We start from the raw sequence: 21,667 nt of genomic DNA, 5'->3' as shown, positions 1-21,667 counted from the left end.
AATGTTTGAAAGAAGATCTGTCATGTAGAATATAATTTTTACAATCAAGATCTGTAATTCTAGGTTCTGAATTCTTTTCTTGGGTAAGTGAATGATAAGTGTTATGACCAGTATAAAAAAAACCTCTAAGAGATTCCAACAAATATACATGAGAAGTTACCATGTTTCTGAATAAAGGAAAAATCTAGAAAAATTAACAATATTTAACTGATCTTGAAATAGGAATTTCTAAGCATAAAATCAAAGGAAAAATAAACCACATTAGAAAGAGCCAGTGAGGACTTCCCTGATAGTCAGATGGCTAATTCAGGGGTGGGGCAGGTAAACTAAAGTTATAAATAATTCTTAAAAGCAAAATCATGAATATTTTTTTTTTACTTTTCTGTTTTCTAAATTTTTAATAATGTTCTATAATACTTTTCTAATTGAGGTAACATTATTTAAATAAAAGTATGTTCTTTTTTTATTTTTATTTTTTTTACTTTACAATATTGTATTGGTTTTGCCATACATCAACATGCATCCACCATGGGTGTACATGTGTTCCCAAATTCTCATTATTTCTTCCTCACTTTCATAACTACCTTTTAAAGAATTAGCCAAAAATTGTTTAACCATTTTTTATTGTGGTAAAACATATAACATAAAATTTATCATTTTAACCATTTAAAAAACTATGATTAAATGACAGTTACATTAAAGTGTTATTCAACCAGAAATGTTTAACTATAACACCACGGATGAAATACTATGCATTTCCAATGAGCACATTTTACCAACTCTGTCTTCAACATAAAAAAATAAAATGTCCTTGATTTTGGCAACAGCTATTATTTCTGTAATAAACTGTATGTGCTGCAAAATTATTTTTTTGAGAATTTGGGTCCTCACTGTTCTGTTTCTTCTTGTAGTACAAAGAGACCAACACTTTGATCAACACTATACTTGAGGTTCAACCAAGGTCCTCTTCTGGTGGAGAGGGAAAGAGCAATGATGAAATTGTCCAAGAACTTGTTGCTTCTGTCCGGACTAGAGTTCCAGGTAGTAAATAATTGTTGGCTTATGTGGGTAATGGGACTCTTAGGAATAAACTCAGAAAGCTGAGTGATTGGCAGGTGTCCATATCTGCTTAATATGTAGAATTTTTTCTTTATGTAGAGAGAGAGCTCTTTCAATGTAGAGGCCTCTATTTATAGATTAGAAGCCTGCAGCCCCTGAAGCCTGCAGACCCTTGACATCTCAACTGCCAGAAGCATGAAGAGAAAGTTGGTTTCTAGCCCAATATAACTTTAAACAGACTTTTTTCTGAGGTTCCTATTGTCTCTAGACCTGTACTGTCCAAGACAGTAGCCACTAGCCACATGTGGCTACTTAAACTTTAAAATTCATTTCCTCAGTTGCACTAGTCACATTTTAAGTACTGCCATATTGGACAATGCAGATGGAGAACATTTCCATCTTCATAAAATATTCTATTGGAGAGCCCTAGAATCCATTTCACTTTTTGTCTCCAACAAGAGAAGTGCCTGCATATATGCTAAGTCATTTCAGTTATGTCCATCTCTTTGCAACCCCATGGACTGTAGCCCTCCAGGCTCCTCTGTCCATAGGATTCTCCAGGCAAGAACACTGGAGTGGGTTGCCATACCCTCCTCCAGGGGATCTTCCTGACTCAGGGATCAAACTTGCATCTCTTATGTCTCCTGCATTGGCAGGCAGGCCCTTTACCACTAATGTCACCTGGGAAGTGAGAAGTAGAGAAGAATAATTTATTATTTTACTTCATTTTCTGGTGAGTTAAGGGATCTTCCTGAATGATCACGAAGATCCACTTTCACGCTTTTCTTAGAGTGACTATAGATTTAGATGTCTTAATCTATTGTTCATCGTTGGAAATGTCATTATAGGAAAAAGAAAGATGAGGCAGAAAAAAAAATGAGTGACTATAAAAGTAAACTGTGCTTCTGTCTCTATTCACAATACTCTGATACCAAGTGTATGGGTTACACAACATTAAGCAATTCTCCAACTCTCTGGACACCAACTGGATGTCCTACAACTCTGTTATGACATTAACTATCCAGAGTGGGCACAAATCCCACAAGTTAAGGGCTCAGACCCATAAGACTGTCTGCACTTTAAAAGTCAACTGCAAGTCCTCAGGTTGTGACCTTTATTTCTGACCAACCAGCCACAGATCAAGGATTTCCACAAGCCCCTTCTGGGGTTCAGTAATTTTCTAGACTGGCTCACAGGACTCAGGGAAACAGTTAATTACATTTACCAGATTATTTTAAAGGATATTATAAAGGATAAAGATAAGCAACAAGATAAAGAGATACATAAGACAAGGTCCAGAAGAGTCCCAAGGACAGGAGATTTTGTCCCTGAGGAGTCTGGGTACACCACCCTCCTGGCACATGGATGTGTTCACCAACCCAGAAACTCTCCAAACCCCTTCAGTTAGGTTTTTATGGAAGCTTCCATACATAGGCATGATTAGTTAAATCATTGGCCCTTAATAAGTAACTCAACCTCCAGCCCCTCCCCTCTCCCAGGAGATCAGAGAGTAAAGCTAGAGTGTCCAAATCTCTAATCACATGGTTAGTTTGCCTGACAACCAGCCCCTCATCTCTAGAGTCAGTACTAGAGTCACCTCCTTAACATAAACTCAGGTGTTTGAGTTTGAGGTTGAAAGGGGCTTGTTATCAATAATAAAAGATGCCCCTTTCACCTTTACTGATCAAGAGCTATTTCAGGAGTTGGGGTCAAAAACCAGTAATTATATAAAAGATGCTCCTATCACTCTTATCAATGAGGAAATTATAAGGGTTTTAGGCACTCTGGCCAGAAGATGGAGACAAAGACCAAAATGCATATTTCTTATTACATCATACTAGCGCACCCAGGTGGTGCAGCGGTCAAGAATCCACCTGCCAGTGCAGAAGACTCGGGTTCAACCCGTGGGTCGGGACGATCCCCTGGAGTAAGAAATGGCAATCCACTCCAGTGTTCTTGCGTGAAAAACTCAATTTCAGAGGAGCCTGGTGGGCTACGGTCTGTGGGGTCACAAAGAATTGGCCACAACTGAGCACACATGCTCACAATCACACTAAGCTTTACCAATATTCTTGAAGTGAAAGTCGCTCAGTTGTCTCCAAATTTTGGGGACCCCATGAACTGTAACCTCTGTCCATGGAATTCTCCAGGCAAGAATACTGGAGTGGGTAGCCATTCCCTTCTCCAGGGGATCTTCCCGACCCAGGGATCAAACCCAGGTCTCCCGCATTGCAGGCAGATTCTTTACCATCCAAGCCACCAGCAAAGTCCCACCAATACTCTAAAGGCCCCCCAAAAAAGACCTATGTGACCTCAGACGCCAGTTATGTTCCTCCTAAAGCAGGCCCTCAAAAGAATCTCTTCTTGAGTAGAGAGTTCTATAGATATCAAAGCAACTGAATTATTTTAGAAAGCATTTTTTAATAAACACTAGATGGAGAACTGGGAGGAAAAAGGGATGAAGATGGATGGATGATGGGTGGATGGATGAACAGATGAATGGAGAGTAAAGGTTCTTGTTTCATAGAGTTCCATTGACACCTAGGAGGTTTTTCTCTCCATGCTTTATGAAGTTTGTACTTTTGCTGTGAAATGATAAGCAATGCCATCTGTTGAGACTGAGGGGGCAGGGGTTCAGTTGGCTAAACAAGAGAACTGAGATTCGGAATAGCCCAAGGGGACAGACAGAAGGAGAAGAACAGGGGCCTGTAACCACAGCCCTATGGACCCAAGAGCTTGCACTGACCCACACTGCTGTGTGATTTTTCTACAGCAGCCAAAATGAGTGGTTAGAAGGAACTTAATGTCCGTAGCTCAGAACCACTCATCTTCTCATGCTTTGCTTAGGTATGTCAGGAGAATGCAGGTCCTTCTTTGTTCAGAGCTTATATGGGTCCCCACTGGGTGGATTATAGGAAAAGAGAAAAGCACAATTTTTCATCCAGTTTGAACCATGGAATCATTTCAGAATCCAGTCAGTCCCTTTGAACAACAGTAAGATAAAAGCCAAATCTCTTCTCTCTTGGGGGGTGTCCTGCCCCCAGCCCTTCCGCTCCTAGGTGCCTAGATGCAACGTGGAGGGCTTCCCCAGCATCTCATTGTTAAAAATCTGCCTGCAAAGCAGGAGACACAGAGACATGGGTTCAATCCCTGAGTCAGGAAGATGCCCTGGAGAAGGAAATGGCACCCACTCCGGTAGTCTTGCCCAGAAAATCCCATGGACAGAGGAGCCGGGTAGGCTAAAGTTCATGGGGCCACAAAAAAAGTCAGATAAGACCGAGTGACTAGATGCAACATGGGCGTGCAGGGAAGAGTGAGGCTTACACACCCTGTGTACACACAAGGCAGAGGAGACAACTTGAGACCCCTGGCACCTCTGGTCTCAGGGATGTCCCTTGTCTACCATGTAGCACTTGCCCCTGAAGTGTGCACAGCCTGCTCCCGTTCAACCTGGGCCCAGGGACAAGAGAAGTGGGCTTTAAGAAAGCTTAAGATAAGTGCAATGTTATAAGAGAAATCAATGATAATCCATCTGATGAATCTGCCGTGTGTATTTCAGAAATTCTGGAGACGGAAAACGCTTCTGAGAGCCTTTTCGTCAAGGATCCTCAAGGACGCCTTAACTCCTTGACCACTGTTCTTGGACAGGAAGTGGACCGGTTTAACAATCTGCTGAGGCTAATACACGTATGAGTGCTCACTGCCATCCTTGCTCTTGGGAATCAAAGTGTTGTGGAGCATGTATAACAATGTGACGTTTCCATTCCCATCACTTGAACATTTCCACGTCGATGTGCTAACAACCATTCAAGCCCAACTTGTCTAAACCTTAATTCACCCTCCTCTCACTAGTCTGTGTTCCCTTTCTGTAATAATGGCTTATGACTGCAGAGCATTACAAACCCTTCATTATCCTAACTTGCACCCTTAGAATTTGGTTGACACTTTAGGAATTTGAGCAGGGACCTAAGCACTCAATTAAGAGAGATTCAGACTCAGTGCTTGTTCCCAGTGTCTGCTTGATGCTAAGTCGCTTCAGTCCTGTCCTACTCTGTGGGACCCCAGGGACTGTAACCTACCAGACTCCTCTGTCCATGAGTTTCTCCAGGCAAGAACCCTGGAGTAGGTTGCTGTGCCCTCCTCCAGGGGATCTTCCTGATCCAGGGATAGAACCTATGTCTCTTATGTCTAACCTGCGTTGAGAGGAAGGTTCTTTACCCCTAGCACCACCTGTGAAGCCCAATGTCTAGTTAGCATTTAATACCATAGTCTTTGTGAAGACTATGAAAACCAAGTTTCTCTAAGTATGGGCCATAAAATACCTGCATTAAGATCCACTATGCTGTGTGTTCCAAGTATAAATTCCCTGATTCCACTCCAGACCTACCAAGTGAGGATTCTTGAGTAATTCCTGCAACTGTGAATTTTAAATGAACACCCCCAGACAATGTCATTGCAACTAAAATTTGAGAATAACTATTTAAACTTTTGCCTTATGCTCAGGAATATTTTCCGAAGGCCCTTGACTTTGTAATGATGGCTACAGGACTTCCTGGTTTCTCTGTGCATGACTTTAATAAGAGAAACAGAGACTGACTACTGAGCAGTAACAGGGGAAGTTTTACTGCCAAGCAGGGAACCAAACACCTGGCACAGGATTAAGGCTCAGTGATAAGACTGGAGAGGACAGCCACGGTAGATTTTTTTTTATGTGAATGAACTTTATTTTTATTTTTGGCTGTGTTGTGTCTTTGTTGCTGCTTGTGGGCTTTCTCTAGTTGTAATGCATGGGCTTCTCATCACGACTGCTTATCTTGTACAGCATGGACTTGACACATGGGGCTCAGTAGTTGTGGCACGTGGGCTCAGTAGTTTCGGTTCCTGGGCTCTAGAGCACAAGCTCAGTAGTTGTGGCTGACAGGTTTAGTTTCCCTGTGGCATGTGGGACCTTCCCAGACCAGGGATTGAACCCATGTCCTCCGCATTGGCAGGTAGATTCTTAACCACTGGCCCACCAGGGAAGCACTAGGGTAGATCTTTTAAAGACTGACCATTCCCTATTAGGAAATCAAGTCTCCAAATGTTTCTGGTTGTCTGACAATACCCACGCTCATGGGATGGGGGTGAGGGGAAACTAGGTCAGCTGAATAAGTGACATCTTCACCTTGGGTCTACTGGGTAAACAGCAGCACCAGAAGGCCAGCTAGTCAGGTCAGAGCTTATCACCTTTTCAGTTCAGTCACTCAGTCATGTGACCCCATGGACTGCAACACACCAGGCTTCCCTGTCCATCACCAACTCCCAGAGCCTGCTCAAACTCATGTCTATTGAGTCAGTGATGCCATTCAACCATCTCATCCTCTGTCATCCCATTCTCCTCCTGCTTTCAGTTTTGCCCAGCATCAGGGTCTTTTCCAGTGAATCAGTTCTTCACATCAGGTGGCCAAAGTATGGAAGCTTCAGCATCAGTCCTTCCAATGAATATTCAGGACTGATTTCCTTTACGATTGACTGGTTTGATCTCCTTGCTATCCAAGGGACTCTCAAGAGTCTTCTCCAACACCACACTTCAAAAGCATCAATTCTTTGACACTCAGCTTTTATCAGTTATGGTCCAACTCTCACACTCGTCATACATGACAACTGGAAAAACCATAGGTTTGACTACACAGACCTTTGTCGGCAAAGTGATGTCTCTGCTTTTTAATGTGCTGTGTAGGTTTGTCATATCTTTTCTTCCAAGGAGCAAGCATCTTTTAATTTCATGGCTGAAGTCATCATCTGCAGTGATTTTGGAGCCCAAGAAAATAAAGTCTCTCACTGTTTCCATTGTGTCCCCATCTATTTGCCATGAAGTGATGTGACTGGATGCCATGATCATAGTTTTTTGAATATTGAGTTTTAAGCCAGTTTTTTCACTCTCCTCTTTCACCTTCATCAAGAGGCTCTTTAGTTCCTCTTCACTTTCTGCTATAAGGGTGGTGTCATCTGTGTATCTGAGGTTATTGATATTTCTCACTACAATCTTGATTCTAGCTTGTGCTTCATCTAGTCTGGCATTTCACATGATATACTACTCTTGCATATAAGTTAAGTAAGCAAGGGGGCATCACCTTCTACATTGAGTGAATCAGGGTATAGATTAAACTGCTGTGATAAAGATTCCCAAATACAGTGGCAAAAACAAGATTGGAATTCACTTCTCTCTCTGAAGAGCCCAGAGGAACCCCTGCCTAAGGCAGGTAGTTACTCTTGCTTTGTCAGTTTAATCAGGAATCCCACTGGAAGGCTGGCTCTTCCAGCCTCAACAGGCGACTTCCACCTTTGGTACTAAAGGAGCTGTTCCAAGTGTTCCCTTTTGCCAGCCACTGAAACAGGGGAAAGAGGGCCAAGGGACAGCAGCTTCTTCATAAAAATGTCACACAGAAGTGGCATACATCATTTATTCTTATATCCCTTAGCCAAAACTTGATCACATGGCAGCACTCCAGCTGCAAGTGTTCCTGGGAAATGTGGTCTCTGTGTTGGATTGTTCTGTGCCCAGCTAAAACTAATGCGGTTGCTGTTATTGTTTAGTTGTTCAGTCATGTCCGACTTTTTTGCAACCCCGTGGACTGTAGCCTGCCAGGCTCCTCTGTCCACAGGATTTCCCAGGCAAGAATACTGGAGTGGGTTGCCATTTCCTTCTCCAGGGGATCTTCTCAACCTAGGGACTGAACCCACATCTACTTGGCAAGCAGATTGTTCAAAGGAAGAAGAGATGGATTCTGCTCATCTCTGGCCTCTTCCACCTCATGCATGGTCACCCACTTAAGGATGGATGAGTCCAAATGTCACTTCCTCATAAAGTCTTCCTGGAATACCTGTCCTTCCCTCCACCACCAGATGACAGGGCCCCCTTCTCAGGGCTCTGTCACCTGAGATGTTTGTGTCCATCATCACTATATTTGTGTACAACATACCACCTTGCTTTGTAATTACTCCTCCATGAGTATGGCTCCCCCAGCAGACAATCAACTTGAAGACAAAGGGACTGGTATTAATACATAATTCGTATCTGTTTGGGGACTTCCCGGGTGGCTCAGATGGTAGATAATCTGCCTGCAATGCAAGAGACCTGGGTTTGATCCCTGGATTGGGATGATCCCCTGGAGAAGGGAATGGCTACCCACTCTAGTATTCTTGACTGGAGAATTCCATGGACAGAAGAGCGTGACGAACTACAGTCCATGGGATCACAGAGTCAGACACAACTGAGTGACTAACACTTCATCTCTGTCTCCCCAGTGCCTGACACCTCCTAAATCTTCCATGAATATTTGAACATGCAAGTGAACTAATGTGGCTCTCAGGAACAAAGTGATCCCCTCTGGTCAAACAGTAGTGTCCACCACTAATGGAAGAATTCACCTAATAAAAGCAGAAGAAAGAGGAGCCCAGGGAGAAGCAGGCTGCAAGGCAATCAGGAGTCAGAGCTGAGCACTCCCATTAGAGGCAGGGTAGTGGCCACCATGGGGTGCTGGGCCTGCACCAGAGAGCTCCCTCATCCTGACACCTGCCCACTCCTGCCTGGCTCTGGCTGTGTCGCAGCCTCACCTTCACTTCACCCAGCAAACAGCAAGGTTGCACTGTGGCGGCAACAAGGCCAAGGGAGGGTGGGAGCATCCGGGGCTTTGGGCTGCCATCTTGGTGAGCTCACTGGCCTCCTGATGGTTCAGGACCATGAGACCAGGCAGGTCCTGGGACAGATGAGGTCCCTCAGGGATGTAGGCTTCTAAATATAAGGGAGAAAGATCTGAAGTGCATTCTTCTCACTGAACATGACTGCTTGTCAGCCGCTGCCTCTGGGAGAACTGGCGGCAACGTGACCTCTGTCTGCTTTCCACTGATCTAGACAGCACTGGAGGCCTGCTCCTTGCAGCGATCTGACTCAAGTGTTCTCCACGCATCTTAGATATGTCTTCTGCTACCTTCTTCCATTTTTGGTGTCTAAGGTCGAGTGGTGTTTTGGCCCTGGCCGGTCCCATCACTTCATGGGAAATAGATGGGGAAACAGTGGAAACAGTGTCAGACTTTATTTTTTGGGGCTCCAAAATCACTGCAGATGGTGACTGCAGCCATGAAATTAAAAGACGCTTACTCCTTGGAAGGAAAGTTATGACCAACCTAGATAGCATATTCAAAAGCAGAGACATTACTTTGCCAACAAAGGTCCATCTAGTCAAGGCTATGGTTTTTCTTGTGGTCATATATGGATGTGAGAGTTGGACTGTGAAGAAGGCTGAGCGCCGAAGAATTGATGCTTTTGAACTGTAGTGTTGGAGAAGACTCTTGAGAGTCCCTTGGACTGCAAGGAGATCCAACCAGTCCATTCTGAAGGAGATCAGCCCTGGGATTTCTTTGGAGGGAATGATGCTGAAGCTGAAACTCCAGTACTTTGGCCACCTCATGCGAAGAGCTGACTCATTGGAAAAGACTCTGATGCTGGGAGGGATTGGGGGCAAGAGGAGAAGGGGACGACAGAAGATGAGATGGCTGGATGGCATCACTGACTCAATGGACGTGAGTCTGAGTGAATTCTGGGAGTTTATGATGGACAGGGAGGCCTGGTGTGCTGCGATTCATGGGGTCGCAAAGAGTCGGACACGACTGAGCAACTGAACTGAACTGAACTGAAAGGCTCTTTTCCTCTGCTCTGCTACATATGGTTCCTCAGATCCTAAGGGCATATCTACTTAAAACTCCTCTTTTCTAGCACTGCCTCTTGTGAGAAGAGATGCGAAGAGGGGAAAAACTCCATGAAGGAATAGAAGGATGACTAGCCCTGTCTTATCCGCATGTCACCTTGTCTCTAAAACTATTTGCATGTGGTCCTAGGACTTGGGCTTCCTAGGTGGCACTAGTGGTAAAGAACCCGCTTGCCAATGCAGGAGAGGTAAGAGATGCGATTTCGATCCCTAGATCAGGACAATCCCTTAGAGCAGGGCATGGCAACCCACTCCAGTATTCTAGCCTGGAGAATCCCATGGACAAGAGAAGCCTGGTGGGCTATGGTCCATGGGTTCTCAAAGAATCGGACACTTTCATCAACATAAATTTGCCCTCTAATATCTTCCTGTAATATTTCCCCTGTATATGGCAGCAGTTTTCACAAAACTGGAACCCATGAGAGCAATATACAAATCTATGTTGTTGTTGTTTAGTCACTAAGTTGTGTCTGACTCTTTTGAGACCCTATGGACTATAGCCTGCCAGGCTCCTCTGTCCATGGGACTTCCCAGGCAAGAATACTGGAGTGGGTTGCCATTTCCTTCTCCAGGAGCAGGAGATCTTGCAGACCAGAGATTGAACCCACATCTCCTGCACTGGCAGGCAGATTCTTTACTGCTGAGCTACTGGGAAACCCCTATACAAATCTATACACCCTGCCTTTACCTTTAGCCTGGTAGCAGATAGTGCTTTTTATTTCCCATGGCTGCTGCTGGCCCAGTGTCTCCCAGGACTGCTACCAGCCTCTGTCTTTTGTTGAGATGAGGGGAGGATAAGGAGTGTACCTTTAAAGAAGTATTTCCAGTATAAGGAAGCTCTCTGGTATCAACTGAAAGACTGGTCTCATCTAAGAATCTCCCCTTCCTGCTATAACTGCTGGGGCTGCAGGCACCCTCTGGATAGAGTTGGAGGTACTTCCCATGACCCTAGCCCCCTCCGTGGTTCCCAGATCACTAACCGTAAGGCTCATTCTTCCTTCAGCCTGGAGGAGAGCTGGACAGTGGCATTTCTCAAAATGCTTGGGGGACATTTCTCCACCTTCCCTTCTCCATCCACTTCACTGTATCATGCTACTAACTGCCTAAACCATGCCCACTCCAAGGTCTTACACCTCTATGTCACAGGTTGTAAAAACTGCATGAAGATTGGAAGGTCTGACCCAGCAGAGGGTCTGCATAGAGGACACCAGCCACCAAGCAGGCCCTTCAGCCCAAGGCAACACCTGCCACCATGAACGAGGGTCATCCCCACCTGATAAAAACATCTGTGAAAGGCACCAATCCTTTCTTGTTCTTTCAGACCTCTCTAGATACACTCAACAAAGCCATTGCTGGATTGGTGGTGATGTCTGAAGAAATGGAAAAGGTGTATAACAGTTTCCTCAACAATCAGGTTCCCTCTCTATGGTCCAATACCGCCTACCCATCCCTGAAGCCACTAGGATCTTGGGTCAAAGACCTTATTCTGAGGACTGCATTTGTGGATGTAAGAAAATTTACTTCTTTGGGGTCTGATCAATCTGACGATATGGTTGGCTCTGGGGTCCTTAGGAAGCCCTCGCTAACTGAAATATTGACAACCATTGAGGGATCATCTGAATCCAAAGAAACAGAAACTTCTGGAATAGCATCACTTTGAAAATCGTGCACTGATTATAGTGTAGTTTGCCCTGTGCCCTTATCCCCACTTTTCATTTTAATTCCAGGCCATCCTTGGGGTTCAGATCTCATTCATGGGACCCCCATCATGAGGTACAGAACCAATCTGACATGGGTCCAAATGGCCAGGCGTGACCTTGCTGTTATCTCCTTCTTCTAGAACCTCCATAATAACCAGGTTCTGGGTTTATGGTCAGCCTGGTAGGTGAGGAAGGGGGACAGGGCAGGCAGTAAGAATGGGGCTGGTGATAACTCAGGATCGGTTTAGATTCTACCTCCTAAGAGACCCTCAGAAATATAACTCTGACTTAAATGACAGTTGCTATCTCAGAAAAAAAAAAAAGTACATTATAGTATAACGTTTCTCCTTTAGCTGTGGCTCAAAAGAGGACAGCCCAAGTCCTTCTGGATCTCCGGTTTCTTCTTTCCTCAAGGATTTCTAACAGGTATCACTGCTTTCCCTAGAAAAATCCCCATAGGAAAAAAATCAATAAGTGTGTGATGAGTTGTGCTGGGTTTCTGGGAACTGGGAAAATGGCATGATTGCTGATGGCCTAAACCAAGGGGAATTGATTATACAGCAGCCCAACAAGGTCCTGCTCTTCCTCACTTGCAGAGGAAAAGGATGGCAGAAATAGCAGGCATTCCCCCAACAACTTAATCCCTGCTGCTCTCAGTTTACAAGTCTAAAAGCTGCTTCTCTGAGAATGCACACAGCTGCCCCAAGTCCCCATGGGACCCATGCTCAGGACACCACCTGCTCTCCAATTTCTTTGGCTCCAATTCTGAGCAGCTTCCTTCTCTCTAAAAAAATATTTTTGCTGTCCCTCCAGTGGTCCTCAGGGATTCTGGCCAGTGAGCCCCAGAGGGCACTAAGGCCTCTGGACTCCTAGATGCTAATTTTGTTGTTGTTTAGTCTCCAAGTCCTGTCCAAATCTTTGCAACCAATGGACTATAGCCCGCCAGGCACCTCTGTTCATGGGATTTCCCAGGCAAAAAGTACTAGAATGGGTTGCCATTTCCTTCTCCAGGAGATCTTCATGACCCAGAGATTGAACTCACATCTCTTGCATCTCCTGCATTGGCAAGTGGATTCTTTACCACTGAGCCACCAGGGAAGCCCTAGATGCTAATTAGCCCAGCTCTTAATCTGTCTCATCCCGAGTCCATCATACACAGCCCAGAAACAGGCCATACAGGACAAGCTAAGCAAGATGTTAAAAGTTGGGAAGATCGGGCTCTGAAACGCCCTTGCTGGCTTGTCTCCACCATTGGCAGAGCAGTGCACTTTAGACTTGGCCCTCCCTCTCTTTTCCACCAGGACCAAAATTTTGACTCCACCCCTCTCAGTAATTCAGAGTAAGATGTTAACGGTTGGGTCTTCTGGATGGAGAGGAAGCTCTTTAATGCTAGAGCATCCTGGTCCAAGCAAGTGGAAGCTATGTTTGGATAATAGCAACTCAGCTTTCTGGCTTTTGTATTTATAGGAACTCTTCAAAATCATGCTCGGAAATACAATTTGCCTATAGATGAGCTGAGCTTCAAGTACAACATGGTTCCTGTCTATCGGGATCAAGCCACAGTCATAGAAGCTGCCAAGACAGTGCAGTTTGGACAAGAACTGCCCATGGACACAGAGGTACTGTCCCCCTGACCGTTGTTACAGCACAGCAGCTTCTATCTACTGTCATCAGGATCTCGAGCAATCTCCCCTCCCTCACCCCTTCCACTTTCCATTCGCAGGAGTGGGAGAGGGCAGGATGGGTCTACACCTCCAAGCATGCATGCATGCACACATACTAAGTCGCTTCAGTCATGTCAGACTCCCAAGACAAGCTCCCAATTACCAGTGACTGGATGGCAACCACCTAAATTAGTCTGATCTGTAGAAATATATTTTACATCAATACTGCTTATTTCTTTAGATACTTAGAGTAACTTTCTCATTCATGTGGAGGCAATATTTGTTGTCTAGTCACTAAGTCGTGTCCAAATCTGTGCAACCCCATGGACTGTAGCCTGCCAGGCTCCTCTGTCCATGGGATTCTCCAGGCAAGAATACTGGAGTGGGTTGCCATTCCCTCCTTCAGGGGATATTCCCAACCCAGAGACTGAGCCCACGTCTACCCACATTGGCAGGCGAATTCATTACCACTGAGCCACCAGAGGAGGCAATATAGCAAGAGGTTGAAAACCAGAGTTTCAGCATCAAGCAGGCCTGGGTAAATTCTGCCTTCCCCTCCCCAGCTGTGTGTGCTAGAGCAATGATTAACATGTCTGCACCTCAGTGTTCACATTTGCAAAATAGGGTTCATGCCACCAACTTCAGAGTTGTAATGCATTGTCAATGAAACTGCGGGTGGCACGTGACCACCATGTAGCGCACTCACAGTATATAACTGTTATCAGAAGTTAAACCTTCCTGCCTCATTCACTCAGCTGTCTCCTAGCAGAACTGATACGCTAACTTCACACATCATGTAACTGTACCTACATTACATAACCGGCAGGAATGCACTAAGGAAGCAGTTCAGGCTCTCTGCTTACATGGTTTACTCCCTCTAGAACAGAGGTTCTTGAAGTGTGATCCCCACACCAGCAGCTTCAGCATCACCTGAGCACTTATTGGAAGTGAACTTATTTGCAAAACAGAAAACAGACCCGCAACACAGGAGACACAGGAGATGCAGGTTTGATCCCTGAGTCAGGAAGAGCCCCTGGAGGAGGAAATGGCAACCCACTCCAGTATTCTTGTCTGGAAAATTCCATGGACAGAGGAGCCTGACAGGCTACTGTCCAAAGGGTCACAAAGAGTCGGACACGACTGAGCAACTAAACACATACACATATACAAGTAGATACACACATGTACATATATATACACACACATATATATGTATAACTGAATCGCTGTGCCTGAAACTAACACAACATACTCAAATTTTTTTTTTAAGTAAAGTAAATTAGCATTTATTTATGGGTCCCAAGGACCCATTCCAGATAGAATCAGAAACTCTGGACTGGGATCCAGAAATCTATATTTTAATAAGTCCTCCAGGGGGTTCTTCTCAAGTTTGAGAACCCCTACTCTAAAATATCTCAACCTGGATTGCAGGTTAAAATCATCTCTGGAGCTTTAAAAACATCCTGATGCCCAGACCACATCAAGTTGCATCAGAATCACCCCAGTGACATCAGTCATCTACTTGTTAAAGCTCCCTGGGTGCTTCCAGCATACAGCCAGGGCTGAGACTCACTGCTGCCCATCTGAGCTGGCCGCCTCCAATGTACTGAGATATCAATGGGGATGGGGGGGGGGGCCTCCAGAGCACCTGTCCATCCCAGTGGGGCTTATAAATGTCATTTTCTATGCGTGCTATGACATCAAAGATCTGTTCCAGATTGCTTTTGCTAAGAATGTACTCACTAGCCGGTCAGTGTATATGGGGTATGTGACTTTTAGTGGCTTTCCTTGAAATATCATAGTATTAATAGGAATTTCTCCTGGGTAATTTAATCAGTATCCACCCCACTCAGATCTGCTTGATCTAGTCTTTGCTCTGAATAGCAAAGATGCACAAAGGTAAGATTGACCCCATATTCATGGATTACTCTACAAAATACTGTAATTCCCCATGCCTCTTAATTGCCTGTATCTTAAAATGCCAATGAAAGAGTTTATGTCTTTAAGAACATTTGTTTTAGCATCAAAATTTTTTTATCTTAAAGTATTAGCTTGTAAAAGTAGGGAGGAAATCAATTTTGAAATGCACTCACTGTTATTTTGAGACCCTTCTCAGCCAGGAGAGTGTCACAGGCCCAGGTCAGGAATAATGAGTCTGCAGGAGGGCAGGACAATACCCACATAAAAGCCTTCATCCAGGCCATTCTGGATGTTGGCCCTGCTCTGTGCCTGCCATGCTATATCTGCCACATAGGCCAACTGACAGACAGAAGTTCACAGTAGCTACTGGTGTCTCTGCCCTCCAGCCACACCAGTACACACACATCTCCACATGGGTCATGTTCAGTGAGCCATAGCGATGCCTGGGAATCTCTGCCTTCTGTGGAGGCTGCAGACTGTATAGTCAGCCCATCTCTTGGTCCTCCCAGAAAACACAGCAAGAGACTGTTAGACAACTGGAGTTCTGTTAGCAACAACAGGGCCACTGTCAGCCCAGTGCCGCCTTCATGCCATTTAGGAAAAGGCACTCCTCTTGGAGGTGTGTGCAGATGACTCCTACACACAGCCTGACAAGCGCATGGCAGGATGGTTTCAGCCTCTACTCAGGCAAACCTGCACAAGTGTATATGGCAGCCCCGATAACAGGAAGGCCCACTGCACCACGCTGTACCCATGGGACAAACTACAAGATGTGAGAAAGTAAAGTCCAACCCAAAAGAGCTTATCATCCTTTGATTCACTATAAAACATACCACTTAAAACCACACTGCTTAGTCCTCTGTCTGCAGGTGTGAAGCTCAATTGTAAAAAGATCTAGGGCCCCAGGACTGGCCAGATTCACTCAGTGTTTGAGGAAGGATACACAAAGCTCACACCTGGCAAAAACTAGACGCTAGTGATGACATCTAATCACAGGACATTGAGGGATAGGGTCTCTGTCTCTTTCTCTCACAAAATTTCTTTTAAAAAATTCTCCATAAGCATTCTGCAAATATTGTCACAGGTACATAATCTATCGTCTGGAAGAGCACTCAGATCCTTGAAAGGCCTTGCTAAAAATAACAGATGATAATCACAGCCCTCGTGGCCACTTTCCATGAGAAGGGGAAAGTCCTAACATCTTGGTATCAGAGACTGAAGCCCATCAGTGGGTTTCCTTGGGGTACCATGTACCAGACAGCCTTGTAGAGTGTGAACAGTATGAGATTTGGTGACAAACTGAAAAGCAAACTATATCACCTTTTGGAGCCTTGGCATTTTCCTCCCTAAGATGTGAGGGATACGAGAATCTCTAGAATAGTTCTTCAAACTGATTGAGGATGTAGGACTAGGAGGGGGCCCAAGAGGGCGACCCCTCCTGCTCTTCTCACCTCTGAACGTCTACGTATCTTTCAGTTGCCCTCTCCTGAGGATGGCGTTCTTGTCCACGGGATGTTCATGGATGCTTCTCGATGGGATAATAAGGACATGGTGATAGAAGATGCACTGCCCGGACAGATGAATCCGATGCTGCCCGTGGTGCATTTTGAACCACGACAAAATTATGAGCCAAGCCCAACACTCTACCACTCCCCGCTTTATAAGACAGGGGCTCGAGCAGGAACCCTCTCAACCACAGGTGAGGACATTCTTACATCGGCATATAAATAATGACTAAATGCAGACTACAATCAAAATCCAAATGCTTTGTTGTAATGTACAAATGGTGATATTGGATCAATTAGCCAGTCTTAAAATAAGGCCGCTTATAACATACAAATTTATCAATGCTGTAAATTCTATTCATTTTAATGCTGAGTATAGATTAATATTATAAAATCAATGCTTGCTTCCATTAGTCTGGTGGTGGTAATGAGTTGAAAATAGTTTATTGAGCAACGTCTCCTAATTTCAAAATGAGTAGACACTAAAACATTGAAACTCAGCATAGAAAGAGATTTTAAAATAAATAAATGAATGCCATGGTACAAAAGGGGAGATCTTAGTAGTCCTGAAACTGAGATACAGCCCTGAAAAAGAGGAACCAGATCTTTAGAAAGCCATTATCAACAGATAAGCTGAAAGACTGAACGCAGATAGCTAAAGAGTGAGCCAAGAGAATGCACTGAGGAAATCCCTAAAAATACAGCTCAAAGCAATTTTTTTTTAACATAACACTGTGGAAAGAGTCAAAATTTCCAACATTTATCTAGTAGGTAATCTGTAAAGAGAAAAGAGAGAAAAATGAAAGAGCAATAATATTTGAAAAAGTGGCTGATAATTTCCCAGAACCGAAGAAACACTTGAGTTCTCAGGTTAAGAGAGCTCACAAAATAGAAGAGGTAATTTTTTAAATATACAACAAGCCAATAAACAATCAAATTTTAAAAGAAACCTAGATATATCAAAGTGATACTTATGATTATCAGAAAGAAAATTCTCAAAGAGATAAAATTATTAATAGGCTGGAAATAAAATCTCAGAAAATGAGACTCAGATTGACTTCAGACATGTCTCATTATCCACAGTGCATATAAAAAGAAAATAGAGACACCTCTTCAAAGTGTTGAAGATAAACAAGCTTAAACTAGAATGGCAAATGCAACCAGATTATCATCTGAAAGGCAAGTTGTAATAACAACTGTCTTGAACACACAAAGTCTCTATATTAATCACTACTGATCCTCTATTTAAAACTCACACAGAGAGTTAAATCTTTAATATTTGATGATAGAAATGAATTTATAATAACTTGGAACTAAATTTCCAAATGACAGAAATATGGGATGGGAGAGCAGGGCAAAAAGGACTGAAACAGTTGTTTTCATTTCAATGGAGCATGTGTAGATACTGATGATATTTCTTTTTCTCAGTTAAAGGATGTCCTCTCAGGGCAAGGTACAGAATAGAACTAAGGTAGCCACTCATGTCACATGATCTACCACTCCCATGACAAGTCTAAAACACACATTATTCAAAGGTATTTTTTAAATTAATATGGTATTTACAAGTTTTTGTAGGGATATATGCTTTATTTACCTTGGATAAGTATCTAGGAATGGAATGATGACTCATGCAGTAGGTATATGTTTAACCTTTTAAGATACAGCCAAAATGTTTTCCAAAGCAGCCACAGCACTTAACATCCCCACCAGCAGTATATGGGGGTTCTAGATCCTCCAGATCCTCACCACCACTTAGTATGATCAGTCCTTTTAATTTTAGATGATAGATGACAGACAGATAGCTTGATGATAGATAGATAATAGAATATGCTGCTGCTAAGTCACTTCAGTCATGTCCGACTCTGTGTGACCCCATAGACGGCAGCCCACCAGACTCCCCCGTCCCTGGGATTCTCCAGGCAAGAACACTGGAGTGGGTTGCCATTTCTTTCTCCAATGCATGAAAGTGAAAAGTGAAAGGGAAGTCGCTCAGTCATGTCTGACTCTTGGCGACCCTATGGACTACCAGGCTCCTCTATCCATGGGATTTTCCAGGCAAGAGTACTGGAGTGGGGTGCCATTGCCTTCTCCGATAATAGAATATAGTGGTATCTAATTTTGATTTCCCTAATGATTCAGAGAAGGCAATAGCAACCCACTCCAGTATTCTTGCTTGGAAAATCCCATGGACGAAGGAGCCTGGTGGGCTGCAGTCCATGGGTCGCTAAGAGTTGGACATAACTGAGCGACTTTACTTTCACTTTTCACTTTCATGCATTGGAGAAGGAAATGGCAACCCACTCCAGTGTTCTTGCCTGGAGAATCCTAGGGACGGGGGAGCCTGGTGGGCTGCCGTCTATGGGGTCGCACAGAGTCGGACACGACTGAAGCGACTTAGCAGCAGCAGCAGCAATGACTAGTGACAGTAACCATCTTTTCTGGTGCTTATTTACATCTTCTCAGATGTGTCTGTTCCAATCTTTTGCCCATTTTTTAACCGAGTCATTTCTCCTCTTATTTATTACTGGCTAAAATTCCAACAGGAACTCTGTGGTTTTCAGGAAGAGGATGACAATGCACTGGCACAAGACTCAGTGAACAGATCAAATTTTGTACTGGATAGACAGCCCAGAAACACACTGTGCATATGGGGAACTTGACATGTAATAGCAGTATCATTTAAAATTGGTCAGGAAGAGGGAGATTATTCCATAAATGATCCTGGGACAACTGGTTATGCCAAACTAAGATCTTTATCTCATATCACTACAAATATTAAATCACAGATGGACTTAATCATCATTAAAATTTTAAATAATTAACCTAAATGAAATAATGGCTTTAAGTAGTAATTGAGCTTCCCTGGTGGCTCAGTGGTAAAAAATCCACATGCCAGTGAAGGAGACGAGAAGATCCCCTGAAGAAGGGAATGGCAACCCACTCTAATATTCTAACCTAGAGAATTCCATGGACAGAGGAGCCCGATAGGCTACAGTCAATGGGGTCACAAAGGAGTCACATAACTTGGCAACTAAACAACAAGTAATAATTAGCTTCTGTGGACATTCCTTTCAAAAAAAGACAACCAGACACGAGGCGTTTCCTGATGGCAATGCACACCACTTAGGAAGTATTCTTGCCAAAAAAACCTCAACCCTGAATGTGATCACACCTCTAGATCTAACTACTCTTAGAGGGATAGGGGAACATGTGTAAAATCACCAAAGGGACACTGTCAGCAAAAGCCAGACTCCGGGAAGCCTTATGGGACAAACAGCCTGGTTGTTCCAACAAATATATTACAAAGGAGTGGCAAAAGAAACACAGAGGGAGTCTATCATCGAAAGAGATCCAAGAGACACATCACTGTTGCAAGGTGTGGACCTGATTTGTATCTCAAACCAAACAAATGGTTGCTATACATATATCTACTGTAATACTGCTATAAAATGTTACTCAAGCACTCACCAAGGCACATGCAGGGAATGACATACAAAGATAAGGAGAAGGGAGATGTAGGCATTCTCTGCTGGGGACACCCCCAGTCTCCCCAACTTCCAGGCAGATGAAGTTTGCTGTGAATGCCAGAAATAGCAGCACCCATCTTGAGGGCAAGGCTCTCTTCTTCTCATCCTGGTCTTGAGGTCTTCTCATCCTCATCCACACAGGCCCATGATGAATAAACTGCAAAACTGATCTCTTACTTCAGATGTCTCAGAGGTGAGGACAAAATACCTCTGACTCAGGACCCCAGTGCCTACCTGCTGGGTGGAACAAAGGGCGGATGGATGGACGGATGGATGGAGACAAGCCGATGGACAAATGGATGAGTGAATAGAGAAATGGATGGATGACTGGAGGGAGACAAGCATATCAACAAGTGGATGGATGGGCAGATGGATAGATGGATGGATGGATGGACAAGCAGATGGATGGATGGATGGATTGAAGGATAGATGGAAAAGCAGATGGACAAATGGATAGATGGATGGACAGACAAGCAGATGGACAAATGGTTGGATGCCTAACCTACCAACCACATCCCCCGAGTCTCACTAAAAGCTCAGGCCTCAATCCTAGTGCAATGCTCAAAGACAGACTGAAGGGAGATTGAAACATAATTTCTAAGGTTATACAAGGTCTAAACTGGACAAGTCCTAAAGGATCATTTGTTCTAACATCTTCATTTTATGGAGCATAAAACTGAAATCCACAGATGATTGTTGCCTCTTTAGAGGCACAGACAGGTCTAGAACCCAGATGTCTTGACTCCTGGTACCATGATTTTTATATTAAGAGGTTGTTCTTTAACACTTTTTTCCTTGTATCCTTAACTAGGTCATTCAACCAACTTTGTGGTGACCGTCCTCTTACCCTCCAAGCGGTCGAAAGATTACTGGATTGCCAAAGGATCGGCTTTGCTCTGCCAGCTAAATGAGTGAAAACATCCCACCTCTGTGCTGAAAAAGAACCAGACCAGAGATCTTTCCCTAATGGGGAGAAAATTCTGTATAACTTACAAATAAGCAAAAGGGCTTTACTTGCAATCTGGCGTAAATGCAGCAAGTGTGGCTTTTATTTCTTTTATAACCTAGAATAAAGTGTTTGAGTTCTTTCTTTCTGCTTGTGATTTAAACTCTGATGTGAAAGCAGTGGGTTTAACCCTCACATCTTAAGCCTACTCCCCCTCCCGCATGTGAGAGGCAGCTTCCCATTTGTAAGGAGTTGGGCCCAGCATGAAGGGGCAGAGAGGGGTTGGGCAGAGTCAGAGCCCAGGACTTCCTCATCTATCAGGGCTTCCTTCCTCTTTACATGAATATGAAAGGCCCAGTGTACATGTCAGTCACATGGCCCTAGGTCCTTCCATTTCTAGACCAGATTAAGAGCCCAATGCATGAGATCTGGGCCCACGGTGACATTCCTCCACCCTGTGGGGCTGGAATGCAATTCTTAGAGGAGCCTGTGGTGCTCTCAGGAAAGAGCAGGTCGCTCCTGCCCAAGTACAGAGGAACTTTGCACTTTAGGATAAAACTACTGGGCTTCCCTGGTGGCTCAGATGGTAAAGATGGCTC

General features: G+C 44.1%; 1 protein-coding gene across 1 annotated transcript in view; it reads left to right on the top strand.

Moving 5' to 3' along the window:
• Positions 1-21,212, top strand: part of DNAH6 (dynein axonemal heavy chain 6) — a 280,064-nt gene extending 258,852 nt beyond the window's left edge. The window contains exons 71-77 of the mRNA XM_061432712.1: positions 912-1,041; positions 4,619-4,746; positions 11,128-11,313; positions 11,860-11,932; positions 12,974-13,125; positions 16,567-16,789; positions 20,934-21,212. Coding sequence (XP_061288696.1) covers positions 912-1,041; positions 4,619-4,746; positions 11,128-11,313; positions 11,860-11,932; positions 12,974-13,125; positions 16,567-16,789; positions 20,934-21,037 — 996 coding nt within the window. The 3' untranslated portion in view covers positions 21,038-21,212. The remainder of the gene's footprint in view (positions 1-911; positions 1,042-4,618; positions 4,747-11,127; positions 11,314-11,859; positions 11,933-12,973; positions 13,126-16,566; positions 16,790-20,933) is intronic.
• The last annotated feature ends 455 nt before the right edge of the window (positions 21,213-21,667 follow it).

The sequence above is a fragment of the Bos javanicus genome, chromosome 11 (genome assembly GCF_032452875.1).
Source record: "Bos javanicus breed banteng chromosome 11, ARS-OSU_banteng_1.0, whole genome shotgun sequence".
NCBI classification, from domain to species: domain Eukaryota; kingdom Metazoa; phylum Chordata; class Mammalia; order Artiodactyla; family Bovidae; genus Bos; species Bos javanicus.
The sequence above is the reverse complement of the archived record's forward strand: the minus strand, read 5'-3'. Positions and strand labels throughout refer to the sequence as shown.